The sequence below is a fragment of the Gymnogyps californianus genome, chromosome 5, assembly GCF_018139145.2.
Source record: "Gymnogyps californianus isolate 813 chromosome 5, ASM1813914v2, whole genome shotgun sequence".
Lineage (NCBI taxonomy): Eukaryota > Metazoa > Chordata > Aves > Accipitriformes > Cathartidae > Gymnogyps > Gymnogyps californianus.
In genome coordinates this window covers 68278670-68296816 of record NC_059475.1, presented here as the reverse complement: position 1 = coordinate 68296816, position 18147 = coordinate 68278670, and the positions used below count along the sequence as shown (strand labels likewise).

Genomic DNA, 18147 nt, shown 5'->3' with positions numbered 1-18147 from the left:
GGTAGGCGGGGCCGGGAGAGCGGGGAGGCGGGCGGCGGCGGCAACCCAAGAAGCGAAAGGCGACACCCCCCCCTCCGCCCGCCCGCCCGTGTCACTCACGGCGGGGGCGGCCGTGAGTGACAGGCGGCGGCGACCACTCGGCGCGGCGGATGGGCGCGGTGGGGGCGGGCCGGCGGGGAGCCAATGGGGAGCGCGCGCTGTCAGGAGCGAGCGCCTCAAATAATCGGGCTCAGCTGATTGTCCCCGGCAGAGAGTTGTTTGGCGGCGGGCGGGCGCGCGGCGCAGCCAGGAGGGCGGGGGCGCGCGCGAGAGAGCGAGCGAGGGAGGGAGGGGGGGTAGGGGGGGGGCTTCCCCTTTGTTGCATGGGGGTGTCCAGCCGGGGCTGAGGGGCGGGGCGGGCGCGCGCGCGGGGCGACCGTTGGCGGGCCGTTGCCTCCCGCTGCCCCATGAGCGCGACGACGACGGCGGCGGCGGCCCTCGCTGAGGGGGCGGCCCTGGCTGAGGGGGCCGCCGTCCCCTACGCGGTGGAGCTGGGGCTGACCGTGCTCCACACGGCTCTCTACGCCGCCCTCTTCCTCTTCGCCTACCTGCAGCTCTGGCTGCTCCTCTACTACCGGGAGCGGCGGTTGAGCTACCACACGCTCTGCCTCTTCCTCTGCCTGCTCTGGGCAGCCCTCAGGACCACCCTCTTCTCCTTCTACCTGCAGAACTCCCTGCAGGCCCTCCGCCTCCAGCAGCCCTTCGCCCACTGGCTCCTCTACTGCCTGCCCGGCTGCCTGCTCTTCTCCAGCCTCTGCCTCCTCAACCTCTATTTCGCTGAGGTAAGTTGTTTTTTTTTTCTTTTTGGGGGGAGGGGACACGCCGAACCCCCACCCTGCAGGACGCCGGGGCTAAAGGCTCCTCTTCAGCCACCCCCCCCAAACTTGGAGGTGCACAGAAGCGTGCCCTGAAGCCAGGCTTTGGGGTGGGATGGAGGAGTGTGGGTGTGTGGAGGTGTGCCCTGACCAGGCTCGGCAGGAGAGGGTGCTGAGAGGTCTGCCCTCAATGTAGGCTTTGGGGCAGGTTGGGGAGATGCGGGGATTATGCCCTGATTCCAGGTTTGGGGGGAGGCACAGGGATTATGCCCTGAATCCAGGCTTGGGGGTGGGGTGGGATTGGGGGGGGGGGGGAGGTGTGTGAGCAAAAAGTGTGCCCTGAATCCTAGCGTCAGGGTGGTGGGGTGCAGGGGTGTGCCTTGAATGCAGACTCCGTGGGGTGGCATGGGGGGGAGGCAGGCACATGCCCTGAAGCTGGGGTTGGGGGGGTGCGGAGATGTGCCCTGCTCCCGGGTGAGGCTTTCCTCTTTGCAACCCTACAAGGGGTCACAGTGCCATGGGGGTCTCTTGGGGGCCTGTTTTGCATCTTTTTTAATTGATTCCCCTTCTCTAAAGGGGACCAGAAAGTGGCAGCAGCAGGGGTTGCTCTGGCCTGGAGTGATGCCAACCATTACGTCACCAGCTAGAGCCTCTTCTGCTATTGTTGCTGCGCTCCCTCCTTCTCTCCATCGCTCCGCTCCGCTGTGAACTGGGCTTGTTGTTCTGCAGCTTGTTGTCAGACAAAAACCCTGAGATCCCTCTGCCTCCCCAGACAACAGCCTGGGGCTGGAGAGGTGGGCCCCTTCCTAGCACAATGATCGCTGCTGGGACAGTGTGGAGCTGCTTGTTATTGTTGCTGAGCTGTGTTCCTTCTTTTCTGGGTTTCCCATCACTTGTTTTGTGATATTTTTTTTTTTAATTCTCCTTTCTCTAGTTCTTTCACTTGTCTTTATCTTTTAAAGCCTTGGCTCTCCCCTCCCCTTTCTCCTCTGAATATTTTGTTTCTGCTCCAGTTTCTCGTGAGCAGCCCTTTGCTTGCCTGCCTTCCAGTTTGGTGACTTGTTTCATAAATAGGCAGTACTTTCCTTCCAGCTTTGTTGTTGTTGTTCAGATTCTTTGCTCTGCAGCTCTCAGCTGTTCGCCAGCCTCACAAAGGAATCGCTAACACACAGCGAAATCGCTCCATCGCTCCGATGTGTCACTGATGGGAGTTATGATTTCATTTTCCCGAGGACATCAACATTCACATGATAATGTGAGACTTGGAGCAATTGGGTTGTTCAGCTGTTTTGGTTCTTCCCCCTCCGACACAAACACCTGGAAGCTGGAGTAAACTGCCCGTTGCAAAAGCTGTCGGTGTTAGATATGCTGCCGATCAAGCGGCAGCAAAATAACAAATGGTGCATAGTGTGCATAATCCATCTTGTCTGTTAAAGGGAGCCTGACCTACCAATTGCTCCAACCAGTAGGTGTTTGTGTGTCCCTTGAAAGGCAAGCTGAGGAAGGGATCCCATGTTCTGGTACCACAAAGTGGCCGGATTTCTGTTTTCCTCTAAGTCACTGGACTTGACAGCAGATTTGCCTCTTTGCAGGCTTGTTAAAAGGCTCCTTTAAAGTAAATTCAAATAGGTTCTCGGGGTTCCCTTCCTCCCATGATATCTGTTTTACAGTGGACTCTGGCTGAATATACCCCATTTCTTTCTCCTTGAAGACCTAGAGCCAAGGGAAATCCTGTCTGAGGAAATAAGCTCAGAATCTAGAGTGGGGAACGATAAAATGACTTATTAAAGTGGGTATGCATGCTTAGTTACAGAGAGGGTCTGACACTTGGCTGTCGCAAGCAGAATGGGTGTCCAGCACTTCGTGGTGTTTGTGGGTGATTTCTCAGCAGTGGTAGGTAGTGAAGCCTGCAGCTCCAGAGTTTTGGAGAAAGAGTGCAGCTGGATGGACTGAAAGCCTTTGGTGCTTTTCTGGCTTCCATTTTAACAGAAGAAATGATGCTGAGTAGTGATATTTGGCCTCCTCTGCTTGGGCAACAGGCTGATAAAACTAGCCCGTCCTTCTCTAGACGGAAGGGTGCCGTGTGCTGGTAGCTAACTGAGATGTGCCTGGCTTGGCTGTGTCCAGTGCTTCTCTTAAAGCACACAGGGAGTTGTGTTAAGGGGGCTTAGGGTGTAATTAAACAATTATTACTACCTGGAGGAAGGAGAGAAGCTATGGTGGAACCACAGCAGTTGAGCTGAAGTGGCTCAAGATCTAGAGATGACTGGTATGTTTACGAGTGTGACTGCAAGCAGAACCTGCTGTGGAGGGCCTGTCCGTTCCCAGTTCTTAAGGGCCAGTTGGTAGCAACCTGTAGAAGGGCATTGGGCTTCTGCCTGTCTGAGGGTGTCATCCTGGTCTGGTATGTCCTCAGATAAAAGCATTGGCTGCTTCTGTGCTGAAGGCCTGGCTAATTGTCTTTGTACACAGTGCCTCCTTTGTGGAGATGCTGGAGACATGGCATCTGTCTAAGCAGTGGAAGAAAATGTGGCCTGTGCTATGTTGTTTGAGCTAATCTTGCTTGATTTACGGAGCTCCTCAGGCTATGTACAAGCTGAGGATGAAATGGTGCTGGGTGGGGGAAGAGCTCCAGGAAACAACAAATACCCAAGGAGAGTTAGCATTATTTTGCACTCCAGGCTGTTCCGGGGCTGAAATTCAAACTCACGAAACTGCCTGGTGTTCCTCCTTCCTGTGGGGAGAGGCTATGTCCTCCTGGTCCCTGAGATTCCTGAGGGGATGTGGAGGCCTGACAAAATGCATGTGGGATGCTTATTTGGTGGTGACAGTTTCTTTTTGTCACTGCCTTATTTCCACCTGGAACATCAAAAGGTGTAATGCCTTTTGCTTGGGAGCATCTCTTCCTTTCTGCTTCAGCTTGTAACAGAGTCAGCTCCTTTTCAGGAAATCTGGAGTTCACAGTACATCAGGTCAGGATTCCTCAGATCCACTCCCAATCTTGCCTCAAACTGGCAGAACCATGGCTCAGGTATCCAACCCAGGGTGCTGCTCTGCCTTGCTTTTGGAATAGCTCCTCTGCTGCCAGCTAGACATCTGCTTGAGTAATGCTACCTTTCCCAAGAGTCTGCCAGTTCCTGCTTTCCCCCAGGTCATGGTCAGGAGCACAGTACATGGAAATGTAGCCACAACAACCTCCATCCTGACCCTTTCAAAGACCTTCTTGCGCACTTGGCATCCTTGCCTCACTTAGGAGTCAGCAACTGTGTGCAACAATGAGTAAGGCCTTCTGCTGGAGTGGTGAGGCTCTGATGGGCTGCTCTGCCAGACTGGCGTGGCCATAACCCTTAACCTGTCTGGGGTTCTTTAAGTGCTCCATCTGATTAGATGACATCAGCCTCTTTCATCCCTTGCTGCTTTAATTGCACTGGAGCAGACATGCATGGAAAGAGCATCCAGCCTGGGAGCTGTTTGTCCTTGCTGTACTGTATCTTCCTGCCTTCTCAATAGAAAACTGGAAAAGCCTCCATCCATTCTTGCACTCTGCCACCTTCCTTGTCTAGCAGACACCTAGCATGTGCCCTCTGCCTTAGAGGGACAGCTGGTTAGGGGTCACTTAAACTCAAAACTGCTCCATCCCATAGCTGATGATTCCCATGGGCCCCACGGTTCCCAAATGAACAGGTGGCCATGCCAGCAACCAGCTATTCTAGGAAATCAGGGTACATGTAAGTTGCACCCTGTGTTCATGATGGCATAGGATGATCTCAGTATTAGTGGGGCTGGTGAGAGATCCTCCTCACAGACAACGCCAGCTTTTTCTGAGGGGCGGGTGGGGGCTTGAGCACTTGTTATGGGGTGTAGTCCCAAAATAGTCTGTGCTCTGCTCGGATGCTCGCTGCTGAATGACTGTGGTGAGAGAAGGAATCTGTCTGTGGATGCTCTTGCAACAATTTCCTCCATGGCAGAGAGAACATTGCTGGCATTCAGCGTTTTCCTGTGTTCATGTCAAGGCAGGACATGGTTATGTCTTGTATCTCAAGAGCGCAAACTCGTGATTTCTTTATGGAGCAAAAGAGACTTTGATTCCATCAGACAGACAATGACAAGTTTCTGGCTCTCCTGGATCTTTCAGGTCTGTTGTGAATGGCTGTACCAAAACCAAGCTGAAGTGCTAGCTGAGGCTCAATGTTAGGGCTAAGGTCCTGGCTTGTACAGTACTGAAAGTGGTCCTTAGAGCCATCTGTGGGATATGGTGTCTGTCACTTGTCATATTCTCTTAGCAGCTGTGACATCTCCAGTACACCTTCTAAGGTTGAGCGTGTTTCTTAAACAATGCTCTGAGAACATACCCTTAGCAAGTTCACTTTCTGGGCTCAGTGATGTAAGCAAGGTATTGACTTTTGTGAAATACCCACTCATCACAAACAAAAGCCTCCAGCATCACAGGAGACTTCGAGGTCTGTAGCTCTTCTCAGCCTTGCCTTCTTCCCAAGTCTGTGGCTGATGTGAAGTGCTCAAAGGATTTGTGGCTCCAGAAGGACAACTGAATATTGCCTAACTGTTATAAAAGGCTTGCTTAGGAGTAAATGTTCTCAGTCCTGCTGCTCTGGGCTAGCAAGACCTCTGTTCCTTATTTTCAGCAGGCAACTGCACAACTTCTGGGGCTGGTCTCAGCTAGGAACTGAAGGAACCGTTCAGTTTGCAAGGGTTGCTCTTAGCAACTTGGCATAATGCACCTCTTTGAGGGCAGGGGTCTGTATTTCCTATTTTTATGAATGGGACTACTCCTGAGCTCTCTGAACTGGCTGCTTCACAGCAGAACCCTCTACATCAGCTGTCCTTGGGCTTTGAAAGCAGCAGAGCTAGTCCAGTGCTGAAAGCCTTGCAAGATTGTCTCAAGAGTAAGAAGCCAAAGGTGCATTGTGAACACTGCTGGTGTCACCTACTGACCCAGCCCCTATGAAGAAAAAGCAACCTTCAGATGAGTTGTCATGTCTTAATAACTAAAACCACTGTAAACTGAGTGATGCCTGTTCTTTTCCTGAAGTTATAGGACTAAATAGCTGGGGGCTAATAAAAGTGTAAGGCTGGTGCCGTGGTCTCCCTCTGCTTTCAGTGGCAGCAGTCCAAGTGTGAGTCTCAGGTTGCCATTGCACTCTTAACCCTGAGACAGCCTTGTGTGCCTTAGTCCTCAGGGCTGTAGGGAGGGTCTTGGGAGTCTGGCTTGCACAGGGCTGCTGCAGAAGCCAGCATCTTCTTTCTGTTAGCCAGTAGCATTTGTTCTCCCCCAGGGTGATCAGCTGGAATACAAGCCAGGGACTCTGGTTGCACTGCTGTTCAGAGGCTGCGGTTACAGACTGCTCTTCTGGGAGTCAGAGCAGAAGTACAAATGCCTCAAATGGATTTCCATGCTGCGCAAATGGGTGCTGAACCAAGAGGTTTCCCAGCTGGATGTCCTTGATGTCTGTTTTGATGCTCTCAAAGTGCTTGAATGTAGCCTACAGGCAAACTAAGGACAGAGGAGGATTCAGGGATTTTTACTGTTTTGAAGTCACCACATGGTCCCTCCAAGGCTCACGTTTCCCGTAACTCAGACGAGCTTTGGGGCTCAGAGTGAATTATGCTACACGTCTGTACTTCTCTGGGCTGGTATAGGCCAGGACAACAGGGTAGAGGGCTTCAGAGACTGCTTGTAATACTGTGCCCCTCAGCTGTGGGGGCTGGATACCTCCCTCCGCTGAAGTACTCTGTCTTGTTCCCCACTAAGTGCTTCTTCAGTTCATCCTCCCTCAGGCTGGGGGAGAGGAGCCAGACAGTGAAACTGGCTCTCAGAACAGGGTTGCTGAAGCTGTCCGATGCCCTGTAGGAGGGCTTTCAAATGCTTGAAACTACTACAATGGATCAGACAACCCTCAAATCCTGAAACATCTCTGGAAATCCTGTTGGCAGGAGCCTGGTTTCTGAAGCTTCAGAGTGCCACTGCTGCCTCGGTGCTGACTGGAAGGCAGGAGCCAAGAAATCCCATCAGAAAAAAGCTGACTAAGGGTGCATTGCAAGAGATGAGTGATCCTTCACTGCAGCCACAGTCTGGAAGCTGACAGGGTGGACTCCTTGCAGAAGCAGTGAAACTAAATCTCCACACCTGTGCAGTGATCCCACAGTGGTCTTGTCCTGACCACAAGTACATGTCTGCTGGATCTGGCTAGGTGGCTCCCTATGTCTTCCCAAGTTCCTTCAAAGTCTCTAGTCAGGACACGAGCTTTGTCTGAGACTGAATGTGACCTCAGCTCTGGCATCCTTCCTGGTGGGGTCTGTACCAGGATCTGCATTTTTCACAGGATGAAACCTAGTTCCTGCCGTGACTGTGCTGAATCAGTGTGTGACAAGCGAGCTCCATGTAGCTCTGCCAGCATGCTGCTTTCCCGCTGCTTGTCCTGACCATGTGTGAGCACCGGTTACCTGTCCCCTTGCAGCAGGACTGCTGTGCTCACATGTGAGCTGTGGCTTGGGAGTGTGTCTGCACCTTCCTAAACTGTCCATACTTCCTTAGGCTAGAAGTTCTGCCAGTGTATGCTTCAGCAGGAGCCATCTGCCAGCCCAAAGGGACGTGGAAGCTTGTCTGCCATATTGGAAAGTGTTGTAGGGCTGCCTGAGTATGAGCTGATGGTTCTCCTCCAGCCTTCCCAACCCAAATGGCTGGGGGTGCAGGCAGGGGTTCAGTCCCTGGCAGTCTGAGGAGAGGCCTGTGACCCTTTGCTTTGAAGCACTGGTCCTTCTTGTGCAACTTTCAGCATGAGTCTCTTAATCCCTTGTGTGGTGAGGAGATTCACAGAACCCAGGTCCACTCTTGGACAGAGTGTTGCTTTGAAGAGTGAAACAGTCTGTAAATGACTAACTGTCATCAATACACTTGTCTGTCAGGTGTGCCATGCAACTTGGCAGGCTGGGCCTTCCACCTCTGGAGGACTTCCTACCACCTCAGAGTTACTTTTCAGGTGTATTTGGCCTACAAACATCTTAAGGGGTGGATGGAGGAGCTCTGAGCTCCAAATGCTTGTTACAACCTGCAGGTCCATAATCCAATACCAGAGGGCTATTTTAGATCAGCTATTTGTCTTGCTAAAGCACAGCAGCTGAAGCAGCCTTCTCTAACAGGGAAATCAAGCATGACTGAGGTCCTAAAATACACAGCACAGAACACTGGGCAAAGCAAATGTATTTTTGAATGATCTTAGTGACTACTGAGTGCTAAACTACTTGCTTTTCTTGAAGTCCTTAGGTGTGGTGTTAAAGTCGTTGTCACATATAGGGTATTAAATATGTTTATGGCTGTTGGACACTTACATTTGGGCTTGGCTCTTGCAAGAAGAGTACCAGTCTTTCTTGCAAGTGGGTCCAGTGCAAGACTTGGTGCTAACAGATAATCTAGAGTCCTTCAAGATATCCAACTGGATGCTGGCTCCCATGTTGTATATATCTTTACTAAGTTTAAAGGAGAACTCTAGGTCATGTTAGTAACGCTGTGCAAATCTTTCCCCTAGGTCATATTCAAAGTGAAATGTGCAGCTGAATTCAACAAGTACAAGTAAGTGATACTTTTCTAGCATTACCTTCAAAGCTGGCTTAAGGTGAACTCATGCTGCAGTGCTAGGAATGGGAGCTTCGGACCCCAAAGACTGAACAGAGCTAATGCCATACCTAGCTGTGCTCTGACAAAGGATCAGTGTTGTGCCTTGGAGCAGGACTGGGAGCTTCCAGGGTACCAAGGAAGCTAAAGCATATGCTGCATGCCTCCATACATGTCATCAGGGTCCCAGTACCTGTGCTGCTAGCAAACTTGATGAACTCTTGAGGTCATTCTGAGCTGTCCCACCCCAGAAAACATCTGCAGGATAAGGCTTGAGCAATAGGTGAGACCTGTGTTTGTGCAGCCCAGGCGCTTCCTAGTCATTTACAGGGAAACCCACAATGGAAAATGCGAGTTCCAGTGGCTTTCAGTAAAGAAGTTGCAGTGGTTGTGATGACTCATAGCTTATTGACTGAAGTTAATGCAGAGCTAGAACAACACTTAAAATCTGCAAGATAAGAACCTGACTGTCAGAAGATGAGTCTTGTAACTCATGACTACTTACACTGCTCATGCATTATGAGAGCAGCTCAAACAAATACTCTGCAGACTTGGGCTGTCAATACAACCACTGAAACTTGCTGGAATGTCTGATCTTCATAGCAAGCAGAGCACTGGGCATGCTGGGAGGTTCTGTTGCCTGATGAGACAGGAGGGTGCTGGAGAATGACCCCAGAATTGTCTGACTCGAGCTCCATTTTTTTCCCCCCACCATCTCTCCAGGGTCCTGTTGTATCTGGGCTCCATATTTACCAGCCTGCTCTTCTTAGTTGTGAACTTAACTTGTGCAATGTTAATCCATGGTGAGGTCCCGGAGAACCAGCTGAGGTGGACAGTCCTTGCCCGCGCCCTCGTCAATGACAGCCTCTTTATCCTCTGTGCCATCTCGCTAGCTTGCTGCATGTGCAAACTAGGAAAGATGTCTTCAGCGAATGTCTACCTCGAGTCTAAGGTAGGTAAATGCCTTGTAAACTACACTGGAACTGCACAAGCATCAGCTGGATTCTGAACTGGATCTGTGTGTGCTTACTCAGAGCAGTGCTGGCCTGGTGGCACCTGAGCTACTCTTGCTCAAATACTCCTTCCAGTGTAGAGGTGGCAGCTCTTGGACTCCTCCCTCCAGAAAGTGCATGCTCCTGCTGTAGGAATGAAGTGCCCTGCATGTTTTAGGGGAATACATTGTCTGCAGCTTTGCTGGCACAACAGGAGACTCATGAGCTGCTTATGCTTTTCAGGTTTAGAAGTATAATTTAGGGTTTGACTGGAAGAGAGGGTTCTCTAAGAGTAGCAGATGCAGTTTTTGCAGTATATTGTCACTAAGGACAGTAAAGTCTGCAGCATATTGTTATCTCTGGCAGATGCATAACAATTCTCTGCAAAGGGGATCCCCCCAGCTGTCCAGCTTTAGCTGCCTGTTTGCTTGAGCCAGAGGCAGTGCTTGCCTGTCCCAGATGAGACGAGCATCTTAGAAGGGGGAAGTTGCTGTAGGTCCTGCCCCAAGGCAGGAGGACAGATGAGGGTCTGAACATACACAACTCTTCTCAAGCAGGTAGGAAAGTGGAGAAGCCACCAGCAGTCTTGTCTTAGTGTGGCAGTAGGCTGCAATTAAGTGTACACTTGAGCTGCCTCCCCTTCCTCTGGGAAGCCATATCACTCCAATCAAAGGCAGTGATTCCAGGGTGGGAACCTGGCCTGTTGAGAAGGGCAGACAGCAGTCTCTTGATGAGCCTGGAAACTTTTATAGGGAAAACTTGAGCACCTGAGCATAGTCAGGCTGAGGGAAGCCAGCTGCCTGGCTCTAGGAGTTTTGAGCTACTGCCTTTTCCCAGTAGTACAGCTCCTCACCCTGTATGCTCTGAATCGCCTCTGTCCAGGAGGCAGAAGGTGGGGCTCTGGCCTCCTGCAGAGACCTTATTTCCAATGTGCCCTCCATCAGGTGAATCTATATGGGCTTAAAGCACTGCCATGCCTGGCTCAGGTGAGAGGCTGCCCAGAGTGTAGAGCTCCTGGAGGCTGTTGGATGGCTCTGTGCCCCCCTCAGGACGAGGATGAAGAGGGTGACAAGCCGCCTTGCAGCAGACACTGCTACAAAGACATTCTGGATCCAGACAACTGCCTTGCATTGGCTGGAGGCATCTCCTTGCTCCTTAGCAGTGGCTCAAAGTGGCTGTGGCCCATTGCCCCTTCTTTTAGAGAGGGCAGCCAGAGCTGTGCTGTCAAGGTTGAAGCTGAGGCTGTCTGTAGGAGAAGTCTGGGCTCCTTAAGCAGCAGAGAGCGTGGGCAGTTGCCCGGAATCCAGGGTGTGTGGGCCATAGGCTGCTGGGACCGGCTGCCTAGCTGGCTCTTGTGACAGCTGTCCACAGAGGTTGCAGATTGCAGCCAGGTGATCTGAAGTGAGACAGAGGAGCCATGACTAAGCTGAAAACCTGCTCACATCCCTGCTTGCATGGGCCAGGTATCCAGCTCTGACTGGCTCTGGACACTAATTAACTTATCAAGTTCACCCAGCAGTAGTTTATGGATGCAGTAACTTCCTCTAGTTACATGCCTGAGGCTACCTGTGGGGCCGTGCTCTTGTACAACATCTTCTAGAGAAGCCTGCTCTCAGGTTGAATACTCAACCTGACCGTCTGGTAAAGGTCTCTTGCATTCAAATGCTGTCTCCCTTCCCTGCCTTGGAGGCATCCTCTGACTTTGTGTTGTGAAGGAGCTGCAAAAATAGGGTGGGGATGAGCAGAAGTGTTACACAAATGCCTGAAAAAGCTGTCCTGCCTCCTGAACTCCGTCTGCGAACCTGCTGACTCAAAACAATACAGGAAGGCTGGAGGGGCCCGGTGAGGCTGCTGCCTTCACTGAAGGTAGGAAGGTTTGAGCCATTTGACACTCAAGAAGGAGGCTGTGCTATTGAACTGCTGCCAGATCCTATACTGTGGTCCCTGTCAGCTGAAGGCTTGCTTCGCTATCCTTTCTGCCTCTTACTCTGTCCTGAATACCAAGGGCTCAGCTAACACTGCTAGAGCAGGCTGCGTTCTTGTGCTTTGGTGGTGTCACAGGGACTTGTCTGTTAGCAGCACTTTCATGCTGACTCTTCGAAGCCACAGTCTTGAGCAAGTGCTGTGAAGCTAGGAAAATAGAGCTAGCATACCCGTAGCTTGGATGTGGAGCAGGTCAATGAGATGTCCTTCCTGAGCAGATTGTCTGCTTCAATACAAAGGCAAGTCAGCTGCTGAGATGTGTTTCTCTGCCCATTTACTGGCTTCTGCTGTGCAGTGACTTGGTGGCTACCAGTAGCTATTAAAAGGCTTCATGGGTGTATTTAGCAAAGAAATGGAGACACTTGCAGATCTTCAAGTGGCTTCCCCTCCCACGGCTAGCAGTCCAGGAAAGATGGGTACTGTGACCTTCCGGTACCTCATGCAGCTATCCCTCTGAGAGCACTGCATCTGAAACACCGTGGAGGAAGCTGCTCTTCACCACCGCAGGACAGCTAGCAGGAGGCAGAGATCCTGTGACACCTCGCCACCCTTTAGCGTGCTGCTCTGTGTACAGCAAAGCCTGGTTTGTCCCACAGCAGTGCTGGAGCTCAGGTGTTGGGTCTTTCTGCCTGTTCTCAGAGTTGTCCACCCCAAATATTTGGGCTTCTTTCCTAGACAAACATTGTGTTCAATGTCAGGGGTGCCAAACTGCTGCAAAGTGAATGAGCCGGGTGGACCTCTCTGCTGTAGAGTCTGATCAGGGTGTAGAAGCAGCAAGTTGATTTTCTTAATGGTTGTTGGTTGGCCTCCTGGAGACTAACACAGTAAGGCAGTGGGTGGGATAGTATCTCTCTGGACCACCAGTTTGAAGCTGACTGATAAGATCCTGAGAATGACACTCATGTGCCTCAAGTCTTCCCTGCTCCCAGGTGACACTGGCTGCATAGCTCTGCTACTGCAATGAACTCATCACACAAGAAAGCTCTTAACCAGCTCTGAATATTTTAGCAACAATATAAAATGTTCTAGGTGATTCTTGCCTGCACAGCTTCTCATGCATTTAAGGGGGGGCGGGAAAAATTGCAGCTCTGTAGGAAGGTCTGTATTAAAACTATTTTCTTCCTGTTCTAGGGAACATCTGTCTGTCAGGCTATTCTTGTGGGATCTGTAGTCGCTCTTCTGTATTCCTCAAGGGCTTGCTATAACCTGGTAGCTGTGGCCATATCTCCAGACAATGTTCCTGGTCCTTTTAACTATGGCTGGGACAACCTTTCAGACAAGGTAAGTGTCTGTGACCCCCAGTCCAGAGCTAGTAAAGTGAAAGGCAGGTACTCTACTGTCCTGTGAGGGCATGCGTAGGGGAAAAGGGGGCTGAGTGGGCGTGTGTGTCTAGCTGAATCCCCAGACGAGCTGGCTTTCTGCCTTCAGAAGCCCTGCTTGCTCTCTCCACCAGAGCAAACCTGAATCTTCCTCTATCTGGCAACTTCTTCAGGAGGGATTCCCTGTTGTGCTCTTCAATTTTAGCTTGCCAACTCTTCTTTTGGGGGAGAGGAGGAACAAGTCAACTAGAGCAGAAAAGCAATGCTTAATCAGGCGTGGCTGTGTGCAAGGGAGAGTCATTGGTGTGGGGAGGGAGCTAACAGTACCCTGGTAGCCCACTGAAGAGAACTGTCTCGCTAAAACCAGTAGCAGCAGTCAGGTAAGGGTCACTATTCTGGTTTAGGGACTCCTGCCTTCGTAAGGGTTTCTCTGCATTCCTAGTTCTAAGCTGTGTGCTGTGTCCAGCTTTGGGAGCTGTGTAGCTCTGCTGATGGCTAGGATTATACAGAGACCTCTAACTTCTGTCTGCAGGTGCATGTGGAAGTGAGCAGTGAAGAGTACGTGGTGTTTGGAGTTGTCCTCTTCCTCTGGGAGCTGGTGCCAACGACCTTCGTGGTGCTGTTCTTCCGGGCTCAGAGACTGAGTCAGAACTTGGTAGGCCTGAGCAAGTTGCTGTAGCTTGAGTTACCCCTGTGCAGGGAGGGAGCCCCAAGGTGCCTGGGGTGGGGTGGGGGGCAGGCCTTTAGGAAGACTGTCAGAAATATCTCATTTCTGGCCTTCTCCTTTCTCTTTAACAGACTCCAGCGGGGATGGTCAATAGCCACAGTTACAGCTCCAGAGCCTACTTTTTTGACAATCCGAGGCGCTACGACAGCGATGATGACTTGTCACGGCTTGGGGCCAGAGAAGGAGGGTAAGCGTTGCGCTGGGCAAGTGAAAGCAGAGCTGCCGTTCTGCTGCCCTGCGTGGAAGCAACAGAGCTCTTGGCTTCTGCTCTTAGGAAAAAAGTTTGTATAAGAGGCAACTTGGGCAAGGTGGATGGGGCAAGGAGCCTTCTGCCTGAGCTTGTTTTTGTTCCCTTCTGCAGCTCACAAGGAGCTATTTTGATTAGACAGAAGCGACCAGCTCTGAGAGGTGGATATTGCGCTGGGTACTCACAGGTAGAAATATGCAGTGGCTACAGACAGGAGGGCTGATCTTGCTAGGATCCTTCCTCAGCTGTGGGGGCAGAGGGCTCTTAAATGACCTCTGGAGGAGTTTCTCCACTGGAAAGTGAGAGGTGGTGAAGGCCTGGGAGGGACGTGGTCTCTGGGAGCCAACTGGGACAAAGCTCTGCAGGAACACCTAGTGTGGGGGAGAATGGCCAGGTATCCCCAGCAAAACTGTAAAGGCAAACCTGACAGCCCTGTCCTTCGCTTGCTGCTCAGGGGTCCGACCTCCACCTGCCCAGGGGTGTAGTGAGGGGTTCGGAGGTTCTGGCTCTTCTTGACCAGTGTTGTAGGGCCTGCCTCTCCTCTCCTTGTACCTGTTTCCTCAAAGCCAGGTTCCTTGGAGATAGTGTGCCTGCATGTCATAGCCTGCTTCCGCAGACTTGGATACCCTGATCGCTGCTGGGAGCAGAAGTCTTTCCTAGCAGTGGAGGCTAGCTGCAGCCAAATTATTCATCTCTAAGCATCCATATCTGGTTTTTTTGTGTCTCTCCTCCCAGCTTGGCCACCCCTCAGTGCTCTGGCTGCTATGGGTCCCTGGCTGGGAATGACAGCTACGCGGTGGGTCCCCATCTCGGCGGAACCGCTACAGACAGTGCCCCCTTGCTCTTTGCCGCAGGCGGCTCGGAGATGAATAATCGCCATAGCTCATACACTGCACCACAGAACTGAAGAGGCTGCGAGGTCCCCTTCTTCCCAGAAGTGGCATTCATGTATAGGATTGTAACCTGGTTTTCTCTTTCCTTCTTCCCTGAAGCATCTAACTCATCGACACAAACATTCCACTACCTGCTGCAGCTGTAAGCAGGACTGAGCCTATGGCTGCAGGCAGTAAGCAAGAGAACTGTGACTTTAAGGTACCATGTAGCAAAGCGAAGCTGAACTCTCTGGAAGCTTTTTCTTGGTCTGGTCTTCAAGATGTTGGCAGCTAAATGCACCAGAGCTTCCTCACTAGAAAAGAAACATCAAATGCATATTTGCACTTTTATCTGCACACTTGGAAGGAACGAATCTTGCTCAGACTGTGCTTGGTCTGAGACTGTTCTAGTTACTCTTTTAATTGCACATCCATAGCTGGGAGAGGCACAGTCTTCCTGCAAAGACGTGTTCTGTGAAGTACTCTGCATCCTGACTCACTTGGGAGTGTGAAGCTCTGTTAACCGAGCGCGATACGGGCAGGGCCTCCTGCCGTGAATGTTAAAGCATACTGTGCCATATTCTCACCCGGCAGGGCTGAGGCCTCTGGGCTGAGTGTGGTCTTGCTCTGACTGCTGGTCCTCGGTTCACCTGGTTGCTGAACTGTCCTACCTAGGACTGTGTGTTCAAAGCTGAGCTCAAAGCATATCCTAGCAGAGGTCTGTGAGGGTGAGAACAAGTGCTCCTACTGGTGTTAAGATCACTATGGTGTAACCAACCCACTAGCTTACGGCAAAGGAAGAGGGCTGGCTCGGACGGTAGCTGCTGTCAAGTGAGGGGGCAAGACTTTATAGGCTGCTGCCTTCAGGGAAAGCTTAGAGCTGGAGCTGGCTCAGCGAGAGTGTGCGTGCGGGAACACGTGTGGCCCAAAGCACCTGTAAAACTAGGGCTGCTTTAACTGGTGGGTGGTGAGGGCAGGTCCTGCTCCCCTCTCCTCTTCACCCATGGTGGGGCTCCCCTTTTCCCCCTCAGTATTAAATTGCATTTAGCAGATAACCAAGAGTTTTAACCTGAAGTGAATGTGAACTGGTGGGGTCCCCATGGAGGTGCAGGAGGTGTCTGTCTGCTTGTTGAGGCAATGCCTGCTGTTGCAGAGGGAGGTGGCAGACACTGCAGAGATCTGGTCCCTGGGCTCCCTGCTCTCTCCTCCCCTGCCATGGGGCAGGACCGTGGGCCTGGAGCCCTCCCACTGCCACAGCAGCTGTGTCAGCAGCACTTAGTGGTGTACGCAGGGTTTCAGTGTGCTGGGTCAGTCTGGGAGGAGGTTTCTCTGTCTCTCTTTAACCAAAATAGCCAAGTTTGACTGGCCTGTAGCTCCATCGGGCTCTTGGAGATGAGGCTTGATGTTATTCCTGGCTTGTCACTCAGCCTGATGTGTGGATGAGCGAAGCAGCTTTGGACACAGGTGTGGATGGAGGTGCTGGTCCAGGGAGGGCAGCTGCTCTGACCTTAGTGACAACCTGACCTGGAACTACTTGTAACCCACCTAGAGCTGCTCCTGCTGTTCAAACCCACATCTGCCACTGAAGGACCCAGCTGGGGTGAAGGACTTACCTGTGCATGGAGTGGTATGGTGCTGACTGGCTCTGGGTGCGGGATGCTGGGCTGGGCTCTGGTGCGGGAGGGACCCCGAGGTTGTGTGTGAGAGAAACCCCAAGCCTCTCCTCACTTGCCGTGTGCTCGCTAGTATGGCCTGGCCACCCGATCGCCCACCTCGCTTGTGCTGAGCTAGATGTCACTTGTCACACTGAGAACACCCATCCTGCTGTGTGGTCTCCTGTGCTGGCTTCTGGGCCTCTCCCTGCTAACCTGCTTCACTCTTGCTGGCCCAAAAAAAAAGGAGTAACCCCTGCTTCTTTTTGGAGGCGGCTCTGCGACGACAACTTTCAGCACATCCCTCTTGCTCTAGTACTTGAACCAGAGAGCTCCACCCTGACTGCCGTGGCTCTCCCCGCTGCTCCACCTTGCGTGGTGTAAGGGACCTGTCTCCTTCCCTCGGCTGGGGTGCGGAAACGGGTTGCTCCATCTCAATCACTGCTTGACTTATGGCAAAGCTAATGAAGGACCTGGACTCGGTGCATTGCCCTTCTTTCGTCTCCCATAAGTCACCAAAGACAGTAAGTGACGCTAGTGGCCCCTGTTCTTGTTTAAATTCCAAAGCACTAGGAGCACTTTAAGTTTTTTCTTTGGAGGGAAAGGAGTGTAGTGCAAAAAAAAAAAGTTAATAATTAAAAAATAAAAAATTCAAGGGCTACAGGCTCATTGTTCATATTGCACTGAAGCACACAACAACAATACGATCTTCCTGGCATTAGGATGGCAGGTCGGGGCAGTGAGTCTCGTTGCTAATGTACTCGTGAGTGACTGGCAAAGTGTTTTGGTTTTACTCATTTGTCTGGATGGCTGTTAATTTCAAAACTCTGCCCGCTCCTGCTGGGGCCGGTCCCGTGTTTTACCGAAGTAATTTATAGCTGAGAAGTACAATGACTTTTTTAATGCATAGTTGCCTTTCATTAAACTTTCTTTTTTTTTGGTATGGTTTAACAGCGTTTTGGCTTTGCAGTCAGGCAGCAGCTGGCTGCAACAGGAAGCTGTGGCCAATGAATGTACCTATTTGTTCTTCACTAAACTGTAACCAAGCACTACTATGTTGAAATAAAAAAAAAAAAAAACCAACAAAACCAAACCAACACCACCAACAAAAAAAAGACTTTCTGTGCGAGGTTGCCAGAGGCCTGGCTGGGGTTTGCTCTCGGTGTGGCCCGGCCCAGCCAGCTCTAGATGCAGTCCCCTTGTCCTGTTGGCAGTGCCAGCAGAGGAGCCTTAGTAGGACTGCTCTGCGGTTTGTTACGTGTCCAGTAACTCGGTAAAGCTGATTCTCGATGGGCTCTGAGGGCAGAGTTGGGTGCAGCGTAGCTCGGTGCTGGCTGGCCAGCAGCTGCCAGGGACCAGCGCACTGCGCTTCGCTCCAGTGCGACTGCAGCATCCCCACGGGTCCCTCTGCGGGCTTAAATCCGGTTGGGTGCAGAGCACCCAGAGGTGGTTTTTGCAAGGGTGCCTGCAGCTCCCCTTTGCAGCTGTGGTTTTCTGGGGCTGGGGAGAGCAGAGCAGCTTTCCTTCCCCCTGCCCTCACAGGGTGCTTTATGCTCTGATGTTGCTCAGGGCTGGCCGTGGCCCAGAGGGATGCGGTGTCCCTGCACCGCCAGCTCGTGAGGCGGAACATGCTCGAACCATGTCCTCTGCCCCTCGCTGCCTTCTGCTTCCACACACGCAGCTCCCAGGGCAGGTCGGGAGACATTTCAGGGCATGGGCTGTGCTTTGTCCCCTCCTTGGGACCTGCGATCCCTCCAGCCTCCTCTGCGGCACTGAGCTGTGGAGGAGCTGAAAACCCCAGCTCAATAACTCGGTGCTTCCTTTATTTCCTTGCACGGGTTTATCTGCGTGGCCTTGAGCTCGCTGCAAAT

General features: G+C 51.9%; 1 protein-coding gene across 1 annotated transcript; it reads left to right on the top strand.

Annotated features, from left to right (window-relative positions):
- Positions 1 to 446: 446 nt before the first annotated feature.
- Positions 447 to 16102, top strand: GPR137C (G protein-coupled receptor 137C). The gene is made up of 7 exons (XM_050897939.1): positions 447 to 821; positions 8399 to 8442; positions 9208 to 9436; positions 12591 to 12740; positions 13311 to 13433; positions 13577 to 13692; positions 14488 to 16102. Exons 1-7 carry the CDS (start codon positions 447 to 449, stop codon positions 14657 to 14659), a joined length of 1209 nt encoding a protein of 402 aa, XP_050753896.1. The 3' UTR covers positions 14660 to 16102.
- The last annotated feature ends 2045 nt before the right edge of the window (positions 16103 to 18147 follow it).